The sequence below is a fragment of the Bufo gargarizans genome, chromosome 4 (assembly GCF_014858855.1).
Source record: "Bufo gargarizans isolate SCDJY-AF-19 chromosome 4, ASM1485885v1, whole genome shotgun sequence".
NCBI classification, from domain to species: domain Eukaryota; kingdom Metazoa; phylum Chordata; class Amphibia; order Anura; family Bufonidae; genus Bufo; species Bufo gargarizans.
In genome coordinates this window covers 153,636,214-153,651,274 of record NC_058083.1, presented here as the reverse complement: position 1 = coordinate 153,651,274, position 15,061 = coordinate 153,636,214, and the positions used below count along the sequence as shown (strand labels likewise).

Genomic DNA, 15,061 nt, shown 5'->3' with positions numbered 1-15,061 from the left:
TTTTTCGATACTCCAGGGAGAAGTCTATTGTATGGGGGGGTTATAAGAAATAGCTGGCAGCTGAACAGGTGTTCAGGTCACTGCTATCTAAAGCCTCATTCACACGTCAGTGGTTTCCATCAGTGATTGTGAGCCAAAACCAGGAGTGGAGCCTCCACAGACATAAGGTATAAGGATCTGCAGATGTTCTGTGTTTAGAGGTGCACCTGGTTTAGGCTCACAAATGCTGACGTGAATGAGGCTTAAGGTGCGTGGCCAGCTGAAGGGGGTATGCTTGTAAGATGACTGCTTTTGTTCTGCAGAAGGGATATTATTTCCTAGACACAATTGGAGCACAGTTTATCAAAGCAATTCCATGAGTTTATGCCACAAATTTATTGCCCAACCTGATATCCTCCACGTATTCCTCAGTAGATCACTGAAATATACATTTAATAAAATACTATTTTGTATGCACAGTGAGACCTTAGTGTGCACTACAGCACTTCAAACCTTACAAGACACTCTTCTTGTTCAGTGTAGAGCATCTTTTTATGATGAGTTGTTAGTTATTTTGCCATTTTTACAGTAAGTTTATTTGTGCCTGTGGTTCTATCATGGCATATGTTCGCCTAGACTCACTTAAATTAAACTTGGACAGTACAAAGTAGAAGTCTGGACATGCTTGCAGGAAGCCAAACCTTTTGGTTTCTGTTGCCGTTCAGTCGGTTGGAAGGGAAAAAAAGGCTGCAAAAGATTATTTTCGTTTCCAAACAATTTTGAAACTTTTATTTCCCATAAATTAGGACACAGAGTCCACTGATACTTGATCAAGGCTACATAAACACCAAAAATCAAGTAATAAAGGCGGAGAGAAGAGTGTTAAAGGAGCTGGGATTTTGTGTTCACGTGAAACATCCTCACAAGGTGAGCAGATGCAGTATGGAAGGTCTCCGGCTAAATGAAATACTTAAAGGGAACCTGTCACCCAAAAATCGCCTATTAAGCTGTTTACAGTACCTTATAGTGCTGTATAGTCGTTTCCTGATGCACTTTTTGTTAGTTTTGCAGCATGTATGCTCAGTCAGAAATCGATGTTATATTCAGCTGCTGCCCCGTGCTTCAAGTCAGGCTTGAAGTCACGGGGGCAGCGGCCTCGGCGTCTTACATGGCCCTCTCCCCGCCCCCTGCCTCTGTGACTGACAGCCGAAATCCGATTCCGGGACCGCGCTCAACGGCCGCATGCGCAGTAAAGGGCGGCAGGAGCGCGGTCCCGGCTGCCGCGCGTACTACGCGCCGTCTTACTTTCGCCGCACTGCGCATGCGCCCGACATCCTGTATCAAACGCGCCCGCGCCCAGATGCCGGGCGCGGGCGCGTTTGATACAGGATGTCGGGCGCATGCGCAGTGCGGCGAAAGTAAGACGGCGCGTAGTACGCGCGGCAGCCGGGACCTCGCTCCTGCCGCCCTTTACTGCGCATGCGGCCGTTGAGCGCGGTCCCGGAATCGGATTTCGGCTGTCAGTCACAGAGGCAGGGGGCGGGGAGAGGGCCATGTAAGACGCCGAGGCCGCTGCCCCCGTGACTTCAAGCCTGACTTGAAGCACGGGGCAGCAGCTGAATATAACATCGATTTCTGACTGAGCATACATGCTGCAAAACTAACAAAAAGTGCATCAGGAAACGACTATACAGCACTATAAGGTACTGTAAACAGCTTAATAGGCGATTTTTGGGTGACAGGTTCCCTTTAACTAAAATTCTGTCATCTGGAACCTGGTTATTGAAATGGCTGACTTTAGACCTGTGCTAATGTCATCTGAACTAAAACATCTGTGTCCCTTCTTTCTGTGTGCTTCTGTTTTTGTGAAAAAAAAATTTATGCAAATAAGCCTCCTAGGAGCAATGGGCGTGTTCTCCCTTCTTTGGGCACACCCTCATCAAGTTCATTGACAGGGCCAAGCAGGAAGATGTGAACACTGCCAGGCCCTGGCAATCGGCATGATGAGGGTGTGCCCAGAGGAGTGAGAGCAGAGCCTCTAGGAGTAGGGGCAACATCCTCATTGCTTATAGTGGCTCATTTGCATAAAATAAAATTTAATTTCTCATCCGTCTCATTGGGGGACACAGGCCTTGACCATGGGTATAACTGTTGCCGCTAGGAGGCAGACACTATGCACGCAAGGTGTAAGCTCCTCCCTCTTCAGCTATATCCCTTCCTGCAGGGACCAAGCTAGTTAGTTGATGTACGCCACCACCGTGGAGTTGTTGGACTGCACCCAATCAGCTGGGTGAAGAAACATGTTCTGCACTGTCAGCAGTTCACATACCCGGCGTCGACAACTGGAATCGTGGACTTCCTTAGCCGGGAGCGTCTCGATCCCACTGAGTGGGCTCTTCATCCACAGGTCTTTTGGGCCATCTGTGAGAGGTGGGCGCAGCCAGATGTGGATCTCATGACCTCACGCTTCAACAACAAGATCGAGGACTCCGTCGCGCGGTCCAGGGACCCCATGGCCCTGGCATGCAATGCGCTGGTAAGGCCGTGGAGTCTGTTCACGTTTCCTTGCGTCTTCCCGTCTCTTCCCCTCATCCCACGTCTTCTCCAGAAGATGATGTCCGAGGAACTGCCTGTCATTCTTGTGGCCCCAGATTGGTCGCGCAGGGTGAGGCACGCGTCCCTAGTTGCCCTTCTCTCCGACGAACCTTGGCGTCTTCCTCTCCAGGAGGACCTTCTGTCTCAGGGGCCGATCTTCCACCCGAAATTAGGATCGCTACATTTAACATCATAGCTGTTGAAGATGCCGTACCGAAAGCTTGTGGGTTTTCGGATGCGGTGGTCCAGACCATGATTCGGGGCAGGAAGCCGGCGTCTTCCAGAATCTACCACCTGACCTGGAAGTCCTACTTTAGTTGGTGCGAGCGGCGACAGCTGTCTCCCTTTCGCTATTCTTTGCCGCAATTTTTGGCTTTCCTGCAGTCGGGCATGGACTTGGGGCTGGCTCTTGGCTCCCTCAAAGGGCAAGTGTCAGCTCTCTTCATTCTTTATCAGCGAAATTTAACTTTGCTTTTGGTGGTTCTGACTTTTCTGCAGGGGGTGGCACATGCTGCGCCCCCTTTCCGTCCGTCAGTCGGATCCTTGAGATCTTAATTTAGTGCTCAACGCTCTCTAATCTTCTCCCTTTGAGCCTTTGCAGCAGGTGTCGCTCCGCTTGCTGTCTTTATAAGGTGGCTTTTTTGGGTGCAAATATTTATATCCTTAGTGTCGGAACTCGTGGCTCTGTCATGTCTGTCTCCCTTCCTGATCCTCCATCAGGATAAGGTGATCCTTTGCCCTGTGCAGTCCTTCTTGCCAAAGATGGTGTCGACATTCCATCTAAATGAGATTATTCTTCCTTAATTTTGTCCGGACCCATCTCATCCCCGAGAACAGTCGCTCCGTACTCTGGATCTGGTGCGTGCAGTGCATATCTACAGTGCTGCCCATAATTATTCATACTCCAGGCAAATTTTGACTTAGTTACTTTTATTCAACCAGCAAGTAACTTTTTGATGGGAAATGACGTGGGTGTCTCCCAAAAGATAATAAGACAATGTACAAGAGGCCTTATTGTGGGGAAAAAAAACATTTCCCCACAATAAGACATCTCAGCTTTTATTTAAATTTGAGCAAAAAGTGTCCAGTCCAAAATTATTAATACCCTTCTCAATAATCAATAGAAAAGCCTTTATTGGCTATTACAGCTTCAAACGCTTCCTATAATTGCAGACCAGCTTTTTGCAGGTCTCCACTGGTATTTTTGTCCTTTCATCTTTAGCAATGAGCTCCAAATCTTTCAGGTTGGAGGGTCTTCTTGCCATCACCCTGATCTTTAGCTCCCTCCACAGATTCTCAATTGGATTCAAATCTTTACTCTGGCTGGGCCACTCTAAAATGTTAATGTTGTCTGCTAACCATTTCTTCACCACTTTTGCTGTGTGTTTGGGGTAATTGTCATGCTGAAATGTCCACTGGTGCCGAAGGCCAAGTTTCTCTGCAGACTGCCTGATGTTGTCCTTGAGAATCCTCATGTAATTCCAAGAGCAATACATGGTGCCGTTTACTGTGATTAGGTTCCCTGGTCCATTGGCTGAAAAACACCCCCAAAGCATTAGGTTCCCACCACCATGTTTGACAGTGGGGATGGTGTTCTTTGGGTTGAAGGCTTCTCCTTTTTTACGCCAAATGAAGGAAACATCATTGTGACCAAACAATTAAATTTTTGTTTCATCTGACCATAACACAGAAGACCAGAAGTCGTCTTCTTTGTCCAGATGAGCTTTTGCAAAGGCCAAGCAAGCTTTTGTGTGCCTTATCTAGAGAAGTGGCTTCCTCCTTGGTCTGCATCTGTGGAACCCAGCAGTGTGCAGTGTCCGTTGGATTGTCTGCCTTGAGACGTTGCCACCAGCAGAGCCCAGATTCACCAGGATGGCCTTGGTGGTGATACTTGGATTATTTTTTCACCTCTCTAACTATCCTCCTGGCCAGCACAGGTGTCCTTTTTGGCTTCCGACCACGTCCTCTGAGATTGTCCACAGTGCGGAACATCTTGTATTTTTTAATAATACTTTGCACTGTAGCCACTGGAACTTTAAAACATTTAGAAATGGCCTTGTAGCCCTTTCCTGACTTGTGAGCAGCCACAATGCGGAGCCGCAGGTCCTCACTGAGCTCCTTTTGTCTTAGCCATGACTGTCCACAAACCAACTGCAGAGAGCTGCTGTTTTTCACCTGTTGAGTTGAACTGTTCCCAAATAATCTGGGTAATTAGGATGCTTTTAGAACAGCTTGGACTATTTGAATGGTATAGAACTTTTGATTTTTCCCACAGAATGTGACAGTTTGTGAAGGGTATGAATAATTTTGGACTGGACACTTCTTACTCAAATGTAAATAAAAGCTGAGAAATTTTTCCCCACAATAATGCCTCTTGTACATCGTCTTATCTTTTGGGAGACACCTATGTCCTTTCCCGTCAAAAAATTACCGTACTTGCTGGTTGAATAAAAGTTACTTTAACCCCTTAAGGACCGAGGACGTACCGGTACGCCCTATTTCCCGAGTCCTTAAGGACCGAGGACGTACCGGTACGTCCTGACTTAAAATCTGAATTCCGGCGCCGCGGGGGTTAATCGAAACGGGATTTCGGCTGAAATCATTCAGCCGGCATCCCGTAACAACGCAGGGGGGGGGTCATTGGACCCCCCCCCCCGTATCGGCGATCGCAGAAAACCGCAGGTCAATTCAGACCTGCGGTTTTCTGCGTTTCCGGTCCATTCGGGTATCCTGTGACCCGATGAACCGGAAAAAGACTGCGATCGGTGGCGTAATTTTACACCACCAATCGCAGTCCGAGGATTTGCAGAGGCGGAGCTGGCCCTGGTGCTGAACGCCGCTGTCCAGGGTGCTGATTGGTGCAGGGGAGAGAGGCGCGAGATTCAAACTTCCTGCGCTCCTCTTCCTGTCCAGCACCCTGACCGTGCAGCATCGTCCAGCACCAGCTCCTGTGTCCCCCTAAATCGGCATCATCACCCTCCTGCACCCATCGCCACCCAGGGTAGGTTAGGGTCAGTGAGGGAGAGGCACCTTTAGGGCAGGGATAGAAGGGAAAAGTTAGAAAAAAAAAAAAAAGTACTTTATTCCAAACTTCATCAACTCCATTGACCCCAGACCCCTAACCCCCCTGCCATCTGCGGGCACTTTTCACGTCCTCCCTTGGCCCACGTTCAGCAAGTTTGAACTTTTTTTTTGCCTGGACTTTTTAGTACGTGAACACCCGTGCCCCCACACACACGCACATAGAATAAAGGTTTACACGCACGCACATACACACGCACACACACACACCCATGGCCCGCCGGGTGTTCTCGGCCGAGGAGGCATATGCCCAGATTGCCTCCGACTCTGAGAGCCCCAGTGAGGATGAGGATGACCCCACGTTCCTTTTGTCATCCGCATCCTCCTCATCATCATCGGATGACGATGAGCCACCAAGGCAGCGGAGACGCCGCCAGGCGGAGCCAGGGGCCACACATGCTAGGGATCCTGTGGCCCACCCTAGTACGAGCCGCCCTGGGGTTCGTACTGGTTTCCCGGCCCACCAAATAAGTTCACCGGAGCCCCCTGCCGATGAACTTAGCTGGTGTCCCCCAGTGGACTTTGAGCCTGAGATTCCGGATTTCGCTGGCAATCCTGGAATCCAGATTCCCACAGTGGGGTTTACTGAAATAGACTTTTTTAGTTTTTTTTTCAGTAACCCACTGGTGAATTTGATGGTGGAGCAGACGAATCTGTACGCCCAACAGTTCGTCGCTCAAAACCCAGGCTCAGTTTTGGCTAGACCCGGTGGCTGGACGCCGGTCAGTGCAGCCGAGATGAGGACATTTTGGGGCCTCGTGCTGCATATGGGTCTAGTCCAAAAACCCAGTGTCAGGCAATACTGGAGTGGGGACGTCCTGTACCAGACCCCACTGTACAGTATGGTCATGACACGTCACCGGTTTGAGGCCATCCGGAAATGTCTGCATTATTCCGATAATGCAGCATGTCCACCCCGAGGTGATCCTGCCTATGACCGGCTGTACAAGATACGGCCGATCATCGATCACTTTGGGGCCACATTTCAGCAGGCCTACGTACCTGGAAGGGAGGTCGCGGTTGATGAGTCTCTCGTTGCGTTCAAGGGGAGACTCAGTTTCCGCCAATACATTCCCACAAAGCGGGCGAGGTATGGCGTGAAGCTATACAAAAATTGTGAGTACCTCAGGGTACACTTACAAATTTCGTGTGTACGAGGGGCGAGATTCCCGGATTCAACCACCAGAATGTCCCCCCACTCTGGGTGTTACCGGGAAACTCGTGTGGGACCTTATGTACCCACTGCTGGATAAGGGTTACCACTTGTACGTGGACAACTTTTATACCAGCATTCCCTTGTTCAGGTCCCTTGCCGCCAGATCCACGTTCGCTTGTGGGACCGTGCGGAAAAATCAACGCAGCCTCCCTGCCTACCCCCTCCAGGTACCTATCCCCAGGGGTGAGACCCGTGCACTTACCAGTGGAAACCTGTTGCTGGTCAGGTATAAGGACAAGAGGGATGTCCTTATGCTGTCCACAATCCACGGTAACAGCACCACCCCAGTCCCTGTGCGAGGTACCGCGGCAACAGTCCTCAAGCCCGATTGTATCGTCGACTACAATCGGTATATGGGAGGAGTTGATCTCTCTGATCAAGTCCTCACGCCATATAACGCCATGCGCAAAACCCGGGCATGGTACAAAAAAGTTGCGGTCTACATGGTGCAGGTTGCCATGTACAACTCTTTTGTACTATCCCGAAGCGCTGGCAGCACAGGGACATTCCTCCAATTCTATGAGGCAGTCCTCAAAGACCTGATCTTTTCGGACCGGGAAAGAGCAGGCCGGAGTACCTCGGGAACTGGAGGCGCCCGGATCGTCCCTGGCCAACACTTTCCAGGTGTGGTCCCCCATACTGGAAAGAAGGGACGAACCCAAAAAAAGTGCAGAGTGTGTCACAAGAGGGGGATACGGAAGGACACCACAACTCAATGTGACACGTGCCCCGATCATCCGGGCCTCTGCATTATCGATTGCTTCAGGGAGTATCACACTTCCATGGAGTACTAAATTTTTATAATCCCCAACAGTTCACTAGAGAACATAAAACACTATGGCTCTCAGACTTTGGAGACACGAAAACAATTTTTCTTTCCCCAAAAAATATTAGTTTTAGTGAAGGCATCCTCAAACTGCGGCCCTCCAGATGTTGTAAAACTATAACTCCCAGCATGCCCAGACAACCTACAGCCATCATCAGGGCATGGTGGGAATTGTAGTTTTACAACATCTGGAGGGCCGCAGTTTTAGGATGCCTGCTTAGTGTCTCCAAAGTCTGAGAGCCATACATATTGGGCATCGTCGCGTGCGTAAAAGTCGTCGCTATAAAAATAACTTTTTACCAAACGCCTCGGATGAACGGTGTTAAAAATATAAAATAAAAACGGTGCCAAAACACCTATTTTTGGGCAAAATGTAAATTTAAATCCATTTTGCCGGTAATAAAGCAAGGGTTAACAGCCAAACAAAACTAAACATTTATTGCCCCAATTCTGTAGTTTGCAGAAACACCCCATATGTGGTCGTAAATGGCTATATAGCCGCACGGCAGGGCATAGAACGAAGGGAACTCCATACGGTTTCTGGAAGGCAGATTTTGATGGACAGTTTTTTTTTTTACACCATGTCCCATTAGAAGCCCCCCCTGATGTAGCCTAGACTAGAAACTCCAAAAAAGTGACCCCATCTAAGAAACTACACCCCTCAAGGTATTCAAAAATTACTTTACAAACTATGTTAACCCTTTAGGTGTTCCACAAAACTAAATAGCGAATGTAGAAACAATTTTAGAATTAAATTTTTTTGTTACATTGCCTCAAAAAAGAGTAATATAGAGCAACCAAAAATCTAATTTACCCCAAAAATTGTCCCAAAACAACAACCACCTTATCCCGTAGTTTCCTAGATGGGGTCACTTTTATGGAGTTTCTACTCTAGGGGTGCATCAGGGGGCTTGAAAGGGTACATGGTGTAAATAAACCAGTCCAGCAAAATCTGCCTTCCAAAAACCGTATGGCGTTCCCCTTCTTCTATGTCCTGCCGTTTAGCCAAACAGTAGTTTACGACCACATTTGGGGTGTTTTTGCAAACTACAGAATCAGGGCAACCCATTTTGAGTTTTGTTTGGCAGTTAACCCTTGTTTTACTCCTGGAAAAAACTGATTATATTGGAAAATTTTCCAAAAAATAGAAATTTCTAAATTGTTTCTCCATCTGCCATTAACTCTTGTGGAACACCTAAAGGGTTAACAAAGTTTGTAAACCCAGTTTTGAATACCTTGAGGGGTGTACTTTCTTAGATGGAGTCACTTTTTTGAAATTTCTATTCTAGGGGTGCAACAGGGGGCTTCAAATGGGACATGGTATAAACAAAACCAGTCCTGCAAAATCTGCCTTCCAAAACCCATATGGTGTTCCCCTCCTTCTATGTGCTACCGTTCGGCCAAATAGTAGTTTACGACCACATATGGGGTGTTTTTGCAAACTACAGAATCAGGGCAACCCATTTTGAGTGTTGTTTGGCAGTTAACCCTTGTTTTACTCCTGGAAAAAATTGATTATATTGGAAAATTTTCCAAAAAATAGAAATTTCAAAATTGTTTCTCCATCTGCCATTAACTCTTGTGGAACACCTAAAGGGTTAACAACGTTTGTAAACCCAGTTTTGAATACCTTGAGGGGTGTACTTTCTTAGATGGAGTCACTTTTTTGAAATTTCTATTCTAGGGGTGCAACAGGGGGCTTCAAATGGGACATGGTATAAACAAAACCAGTCCAGCAAAATCTGCCTTCCAAAACCCATATGGTGTTCCCCTCCTTCTATGTGCTCCCGTTCGGCCAAATAGTAGTTTACGACCACATATGGGGTGTTTCTGTAAACTACAGAATCAGGGCAACCCATTTTGAGTGGTGTTTGGCAGTTAACCCTTGTTTTACTCCTGGAAAAAATTGATTATATTGGAAAATTTTCCAAAAAATAGAAATTTCAAAATTGTTTCTCCATCTGCCATCAACTCTTGTGGAAGACCTAAAGGGTTAATAAAGTTTGAAAAAACAGTTTTGAATACCTTGAGGGGTGTAGTTTCTAGAATGGGGTCATTTTTGGGAGGTTTCTATTATCTAAGCCTCACAATATGACTGCAAACCTGAACTGGTCCATAAAAAGTGGGATTTTGAAGATTTCTCAAAATTTCAAAATTTGCTTCTAAACTTCTAAGCCTTGTAACATCCCCAAAAAATAAAATATCATTCCCAAAATGCTACAAACATGAAGTAGACATATGGGGAATGTAAAGTCATCACAATTTTTGGGGGTATTACTATGTATTACAGAAGTAGAGAAACTGAAACTTTGAAATTTGCTAATTTTTCAAAATTTTTGGTAAAAATTTATTTTTTTTATGCAAAAAAATTAACTTTTTTGACCCAATTTTAGCAGTGTTATGAAGTACAATATGTGACGAAAAAAACAATCTCAGAACGGCCTGGGTAAGTCGAAGCGTTTAAAAGTTATGAGCACTTAAAGTGACACTGGTCAGATTTGCAAAAAATGGCCTGGTCCTTAAGGTGAAAATGAGCCTGGTCCTTAAGGGGTTAAGTCAAAATTTGCCTGGGGTATGAATAATTATGGGCAGCACTGTATCTGTCCCAGATGGCATCTTTCAGGCGGATGTATTCCCTGTTCGTGATTAGAGGGTCCAAGGCTAGGGCTGGCAGCATCGAAGACTTCCATTTCCAGATAGATTTGTTTGGCTATTGTGGAAGCGTACCATATTAAAGACCGGGTCCCCGCCCTTTCGTGTGACTGCTCTTTCAGCTCGGGCGGTGCATCACGGGTCTTCAGCTGTGCAAGCCGGCGACCTGGTCGTCTTTGCATACTTTTTCCAAGTTTTTACAGAGTGCACACCTTTGCATCTTCTGACGCTTCTTTGGGGCGTAGAGTTTTGCAGACAGAAGTTCTCTGATTAGCAGGGGGGCTGAAGTTAAGCCCACCCTCAGGAACTGCTCTGGAACGTCGCATGGTCGAGGCCTGTGTCCCCCAATGAGACGGATGAGAACTAGATTTTTGTACTCGCCCTAAAATCAGTTTCTCTTCCGTTCATTGGGGGACACAGCGCCCACCCAATTTCTTGCTAATGGCTCTGTGGTTCTGGGTTTGCACATAATGTGATTTTCTTATGTCTGGCTTCTACTGCTTTTTCACTAAACAGATTAGCTTGGTCCTTGCAGGAAGGGATATAGGCTGAAGAGGGAGGAGCTTACACTTTGTGCTTAGTGTCCGCCTCCTAGTGAAAACGGCTATACCCATGGTCAATGCCTGTGTCCCCCAAAGTACGGAAGAGAAACAGATTTTATGGCGAGTTCAAAAATCTAGTTTTTCACAAAAAGGGGCAAAGACTTGGCTTAAGCTGACATTAGCACATGTCCAAAGTCGGACAGTTTAATAACAGTGTTCCTAATGACAGAAGCCTTCAAGCCCATTTCATGCTGGTGGTATATTGGTTCAAAAGAAATGTGGAAATAAAATGTTGAAATTAAAACGAGAACGTGCAAATTATTGTATACATTTCACCATAGCATTTTTGGTTCTTAAAATGCAGCATCCCTCACTGACCTTTTTCTGTAGTTCTACAGAACTTTCTATAGAAAGACCTTACAAAAACATAAAGGATTATTCAGTTGTGTTGTGACTTCTGAGTTGTATGGCACTGTATTCTTGTGTACCTTGAATTTGGTATGGAGGGTTTTTTATGTCTGATGCTGTACTGACCTGGCAAAAAATACATTAACATGCTCCATTGCATTCCATAGGTACCTACAGTAGCACACAGAATGTGTGTCTCAGTGCTGTAAGGGCTCCTCCACAGTAACCCTTCCAGAGGTCGTCTGCAGACACAAACACTGCACTTCTAGAACACTTGCATACGCCTGTGTTTTTTTTTTTTTTTTTTTTTTGAAGACGCTGGATGGGACAGTCATAGAGGCCCCTACTGTCTGACATATAATATTATACGTGGAGTCCATAATGATTTTTAATGGGGAGCCTTTTGGGCCCAGGGAGTGGAAAAGCCCCTCCGACGCTGTGGTCACAATTGACAATGGCATCTGAGGTGTGCAATGTCTGTGATTGGCTATAATGCTGGTCACAGACATTAGCCCATGGTGTCTATTTAAAACTGCAAGAAAGAACTCTACGTGTACTGTGACTGTCTTTAAGGGGTTAACGTCATACTGCTTTCAGTATTGCATTGTTTTTTTTCCATTTTATGTTTTCTAGATTATCGTTATGTACCTTCAGGTCCTAGAATGTGAAAGGAATCCAATCCTTGTTCAGACGGCCTGGTAAGTTCTTTTAGTTTTTTTTATCGCAAGGTTCTTTTAGTCGTGTTTTGTTTTGTTTTTTTCTCACTACCAGGGAAATGGTAGCAGAAATCAGTTGTTGGAGTTCTCAGAGCCCTAGATTGTAAATCATTTGAACACATTTACACATTCAAGAGTTTCTGCTTACTGTTTTCATGGCATGAGCAAGCTAACAATTGGAGATCTCTGTTTAACTTTGTTCTTTTTTCTACTCTTTGGTTAAAGGGTAGTGCCTGATGGTAAGTCATAGAACTCTGCCCTCTGCACCATACCAACCTCTCCGGATGGCCTGATTGGCTGCCCTTCTCTTCAGCCAATGCAGTGCAAGCTCTCATCCGTGATTCACTGAAGCGGTCCATATCCATCTGGTCGCATCTCCTAGTTCTGTGCTGGTGGCCAAAGGATTTGTATATTTACTTTTAGAACTATTTTTGTAATGTGCTGTTCAGAGAAGGGGTAATGTTATGTCTTCATTTTACCACATTTTGCTTTATTTTTTTTAAATATCACATTGTTGGGATACATAAAAGGTATGGCTGCTATTGTAAATAGTAAGGTGAGTTCAAACCAGTTTTATGTTGTCTGATAGTTTTTATTTTAAAGGGACTTTCGGGGTGTGTGTTTTATGTAGCTTCAGCAATGTGTAATGCAAAGTTTTGCATCTTTCGAATATACAGTATGCTTGCTCCTAGTAACTGGAAACTATTGACTTTCAGAGGCTGAAAACTTGTCCTGGCTGCATTGAGCAGACATTTGCACAGCTAATGAAGTGTCGGAGCTCTTGTAAAAAAAACTGAAAGTGTTTCAGCTTCATGATGCAATAAAAAAAACTAAAAAAAAAACCTTTCCATTTTCTGACGGCAAGCAGAGATTTCAATTTTGGTGACAAATTGAAATGCAAAATACAATTTGAGCACTTTAACTCTTCTGGTGTACAGAAGAAGGTTAAAGCTAAATCGTATATATGTTTGATTACTTGGATAGCAGACGGTCATAGATCACTGAAGTAGTGTGTCTCTGACCTAGGACTCTAGTAATCATACCATTATTCCTCAACTAAATTATCTCAAGCTTATTAGTTGTAAATGCAAGCAAAGCAAAGACCATCCTGTTATCTTAATGTGCAGAATGAAATGAATAGAAAAAAATGTCTTGGGCTACTTTCACATTAGCGTGTTTTGCGGATCCGTCACGGATCTGCAAAAACGCTTCCGTTTCCATAATACAACCGCATGCATCAGTCATGAACTGATTCGGTTGTATTATGTCTTCTATGGCCATGACTGATCCATCATGAACACTATTTAAAGTCAATGGGGGACGGATCCGTTTTCTATTTTGTCAGAGAAAACTGATCTGTCCCCATTGACTTACATTGTGCGTCAGGACGGATCTGTCTTGCTCCGCACCACATTGCGGACAGAAAAATGCTGCTTGCAGTGTTATGCTGTTCGTGATGACCAAATGGAATGCATTCTAGTGCATTCCGTTTCCTTCCGTTCAATTTTGTCCCTATTGACAATGGGAACAAAACTGAAGCGTTTTCTTAAGTGGGGAAAATTGGATTCTACTTCATGGGGGTTTTTGCCTTCCTCTGGATCAACTTGCAGGATAACAGGCCGAATTGGATGGACAGATGTCTTTTTTCGGCATTGTAAACTGTTACTATGTTATTGAGATCCTGTGACGGATCTCAATAGCGGAATTGAAAACGCTAATGTGAAAGTAGCCTCAGTCTCTATCTTGTGTGAATAGTTGAACATAGCAGGCTGAAGAGTTGCAGCAAATATTAATAAGTTAGTGGTTGTTTGGCAGAGCAGAATGTTTTGCAATGCACACATTGGTTAAACAACACAGTTGGTACTGAGCCACACCTATTTGTCCCCTTCAGACACTTATAGCTCCTCACTACTTTCCCGATTTATTTTTTTTTTCCTGTGACAAAACCAGGAATTAGAAAGGCCTACTCACCCAATCACCAGCCACTACGGAGACCTATCATAGTCAGTGATTAGCCTAGTGGGCCATTTCTGCCCTTTCCTGCATGAGATAGGACTGAGAGAGAGATCATCTGGGACCCAGTGTGTGTTAGAACATGAGCAATTGGGGGGGAGATATAGATTCATTAATTATATATATATATATATATATATATATATATATATATATATATATATATATATATATATATATATAATTTTATTTTATTTTTTTTTAAACCACTAAGCTCTCTAGTAAAAAAAATAAATTAAAAGTCAAACGAGCCCGTTTCAAGGGAACCTGGTGTCTAATCTGCAGGCAGCATGCTATAGAGCAGGGTCCTAGCAGATTTGTGTTTAGCGTTGTGGGAAAAGTTTCAGTAAAAATGTTTTTTATGTAAATTGATGTGCTCATTCTGGACTAGGAGATTGCACTGCATTTTCTGTAACCGGTTCCCTTAATATTTAAATATTTATGTCAAGAAATATATTAAGTAGAAATATATTAAGGTGCATTTCCTAAAGCAAATCTGTGTTAATATCGTTATTTGCCTTTAGTTATATTAAGGGATAGAAATATGGGTCAGAAAACAATATAATTACCATATTTACTTGTAAGTGTAATTTTACATTCTTTTATATTTGTAATATAACCAGAGTGAGAAGAAAAAACAAAGTATACTGAGTCTCCAAAGTGGTGGTTTTCTTTGACCCTTGATTTTTTTTATTCTGAACTTGTTAGATTATTTCGTGATCGTTCATATTTGTTTCTCAGGAACTTCATGAATGATTGCCTTCGAACCAATGTGTTTGTCAGATTCGAAGCAGAAACTATTGCCTGCGCTTGTATTTATCTTGCTGCTAGAGTTTTGCAGGTGAGGCTTTAGGAACATTGGAGGTCAGTTATTAAAAAATATACTTTTCTTTTTGGTGTATTTTAAGGCGTAGATTGTTGCAAAGGGTTTTGCGTCAAAATCTGGTACTTTTCTCCGCTCATCACTTTTCTGAAGTGGTATAAAAAGGGGACGATGTAGAGGGCGGCACGTCTGTCCTGTCTGATTTACCAT

General features: G+C 44.6%; 1 protein-coding gene across 1 annotated transcript in view; it reads left to right on the top strand.

Moving 5' to 3' along the window:
* The window catches only part of CCNL1 (cyclin L1), a 45,782-nt gene that overhangs the window by 21,919 nt on the left and 8,802 nt on the right, over positions 1-15,061 (top strand). The window contains exons 4-6 of the mRNA XM_044292506.1: positions 786-906; positions 11,933-11,997; positions 14,770-14,869. Of these exons, the coding sequence (XP_044148441.1) occupies positions 786-906; positions 11,933-11,997; positions 14,770-14,869 (286 nt within the window). The remainder of the gene's footprint in view (positions 1-785; positions 907-11,932; positions 11,998-14,769; positions 14,870-15,061) is intronic.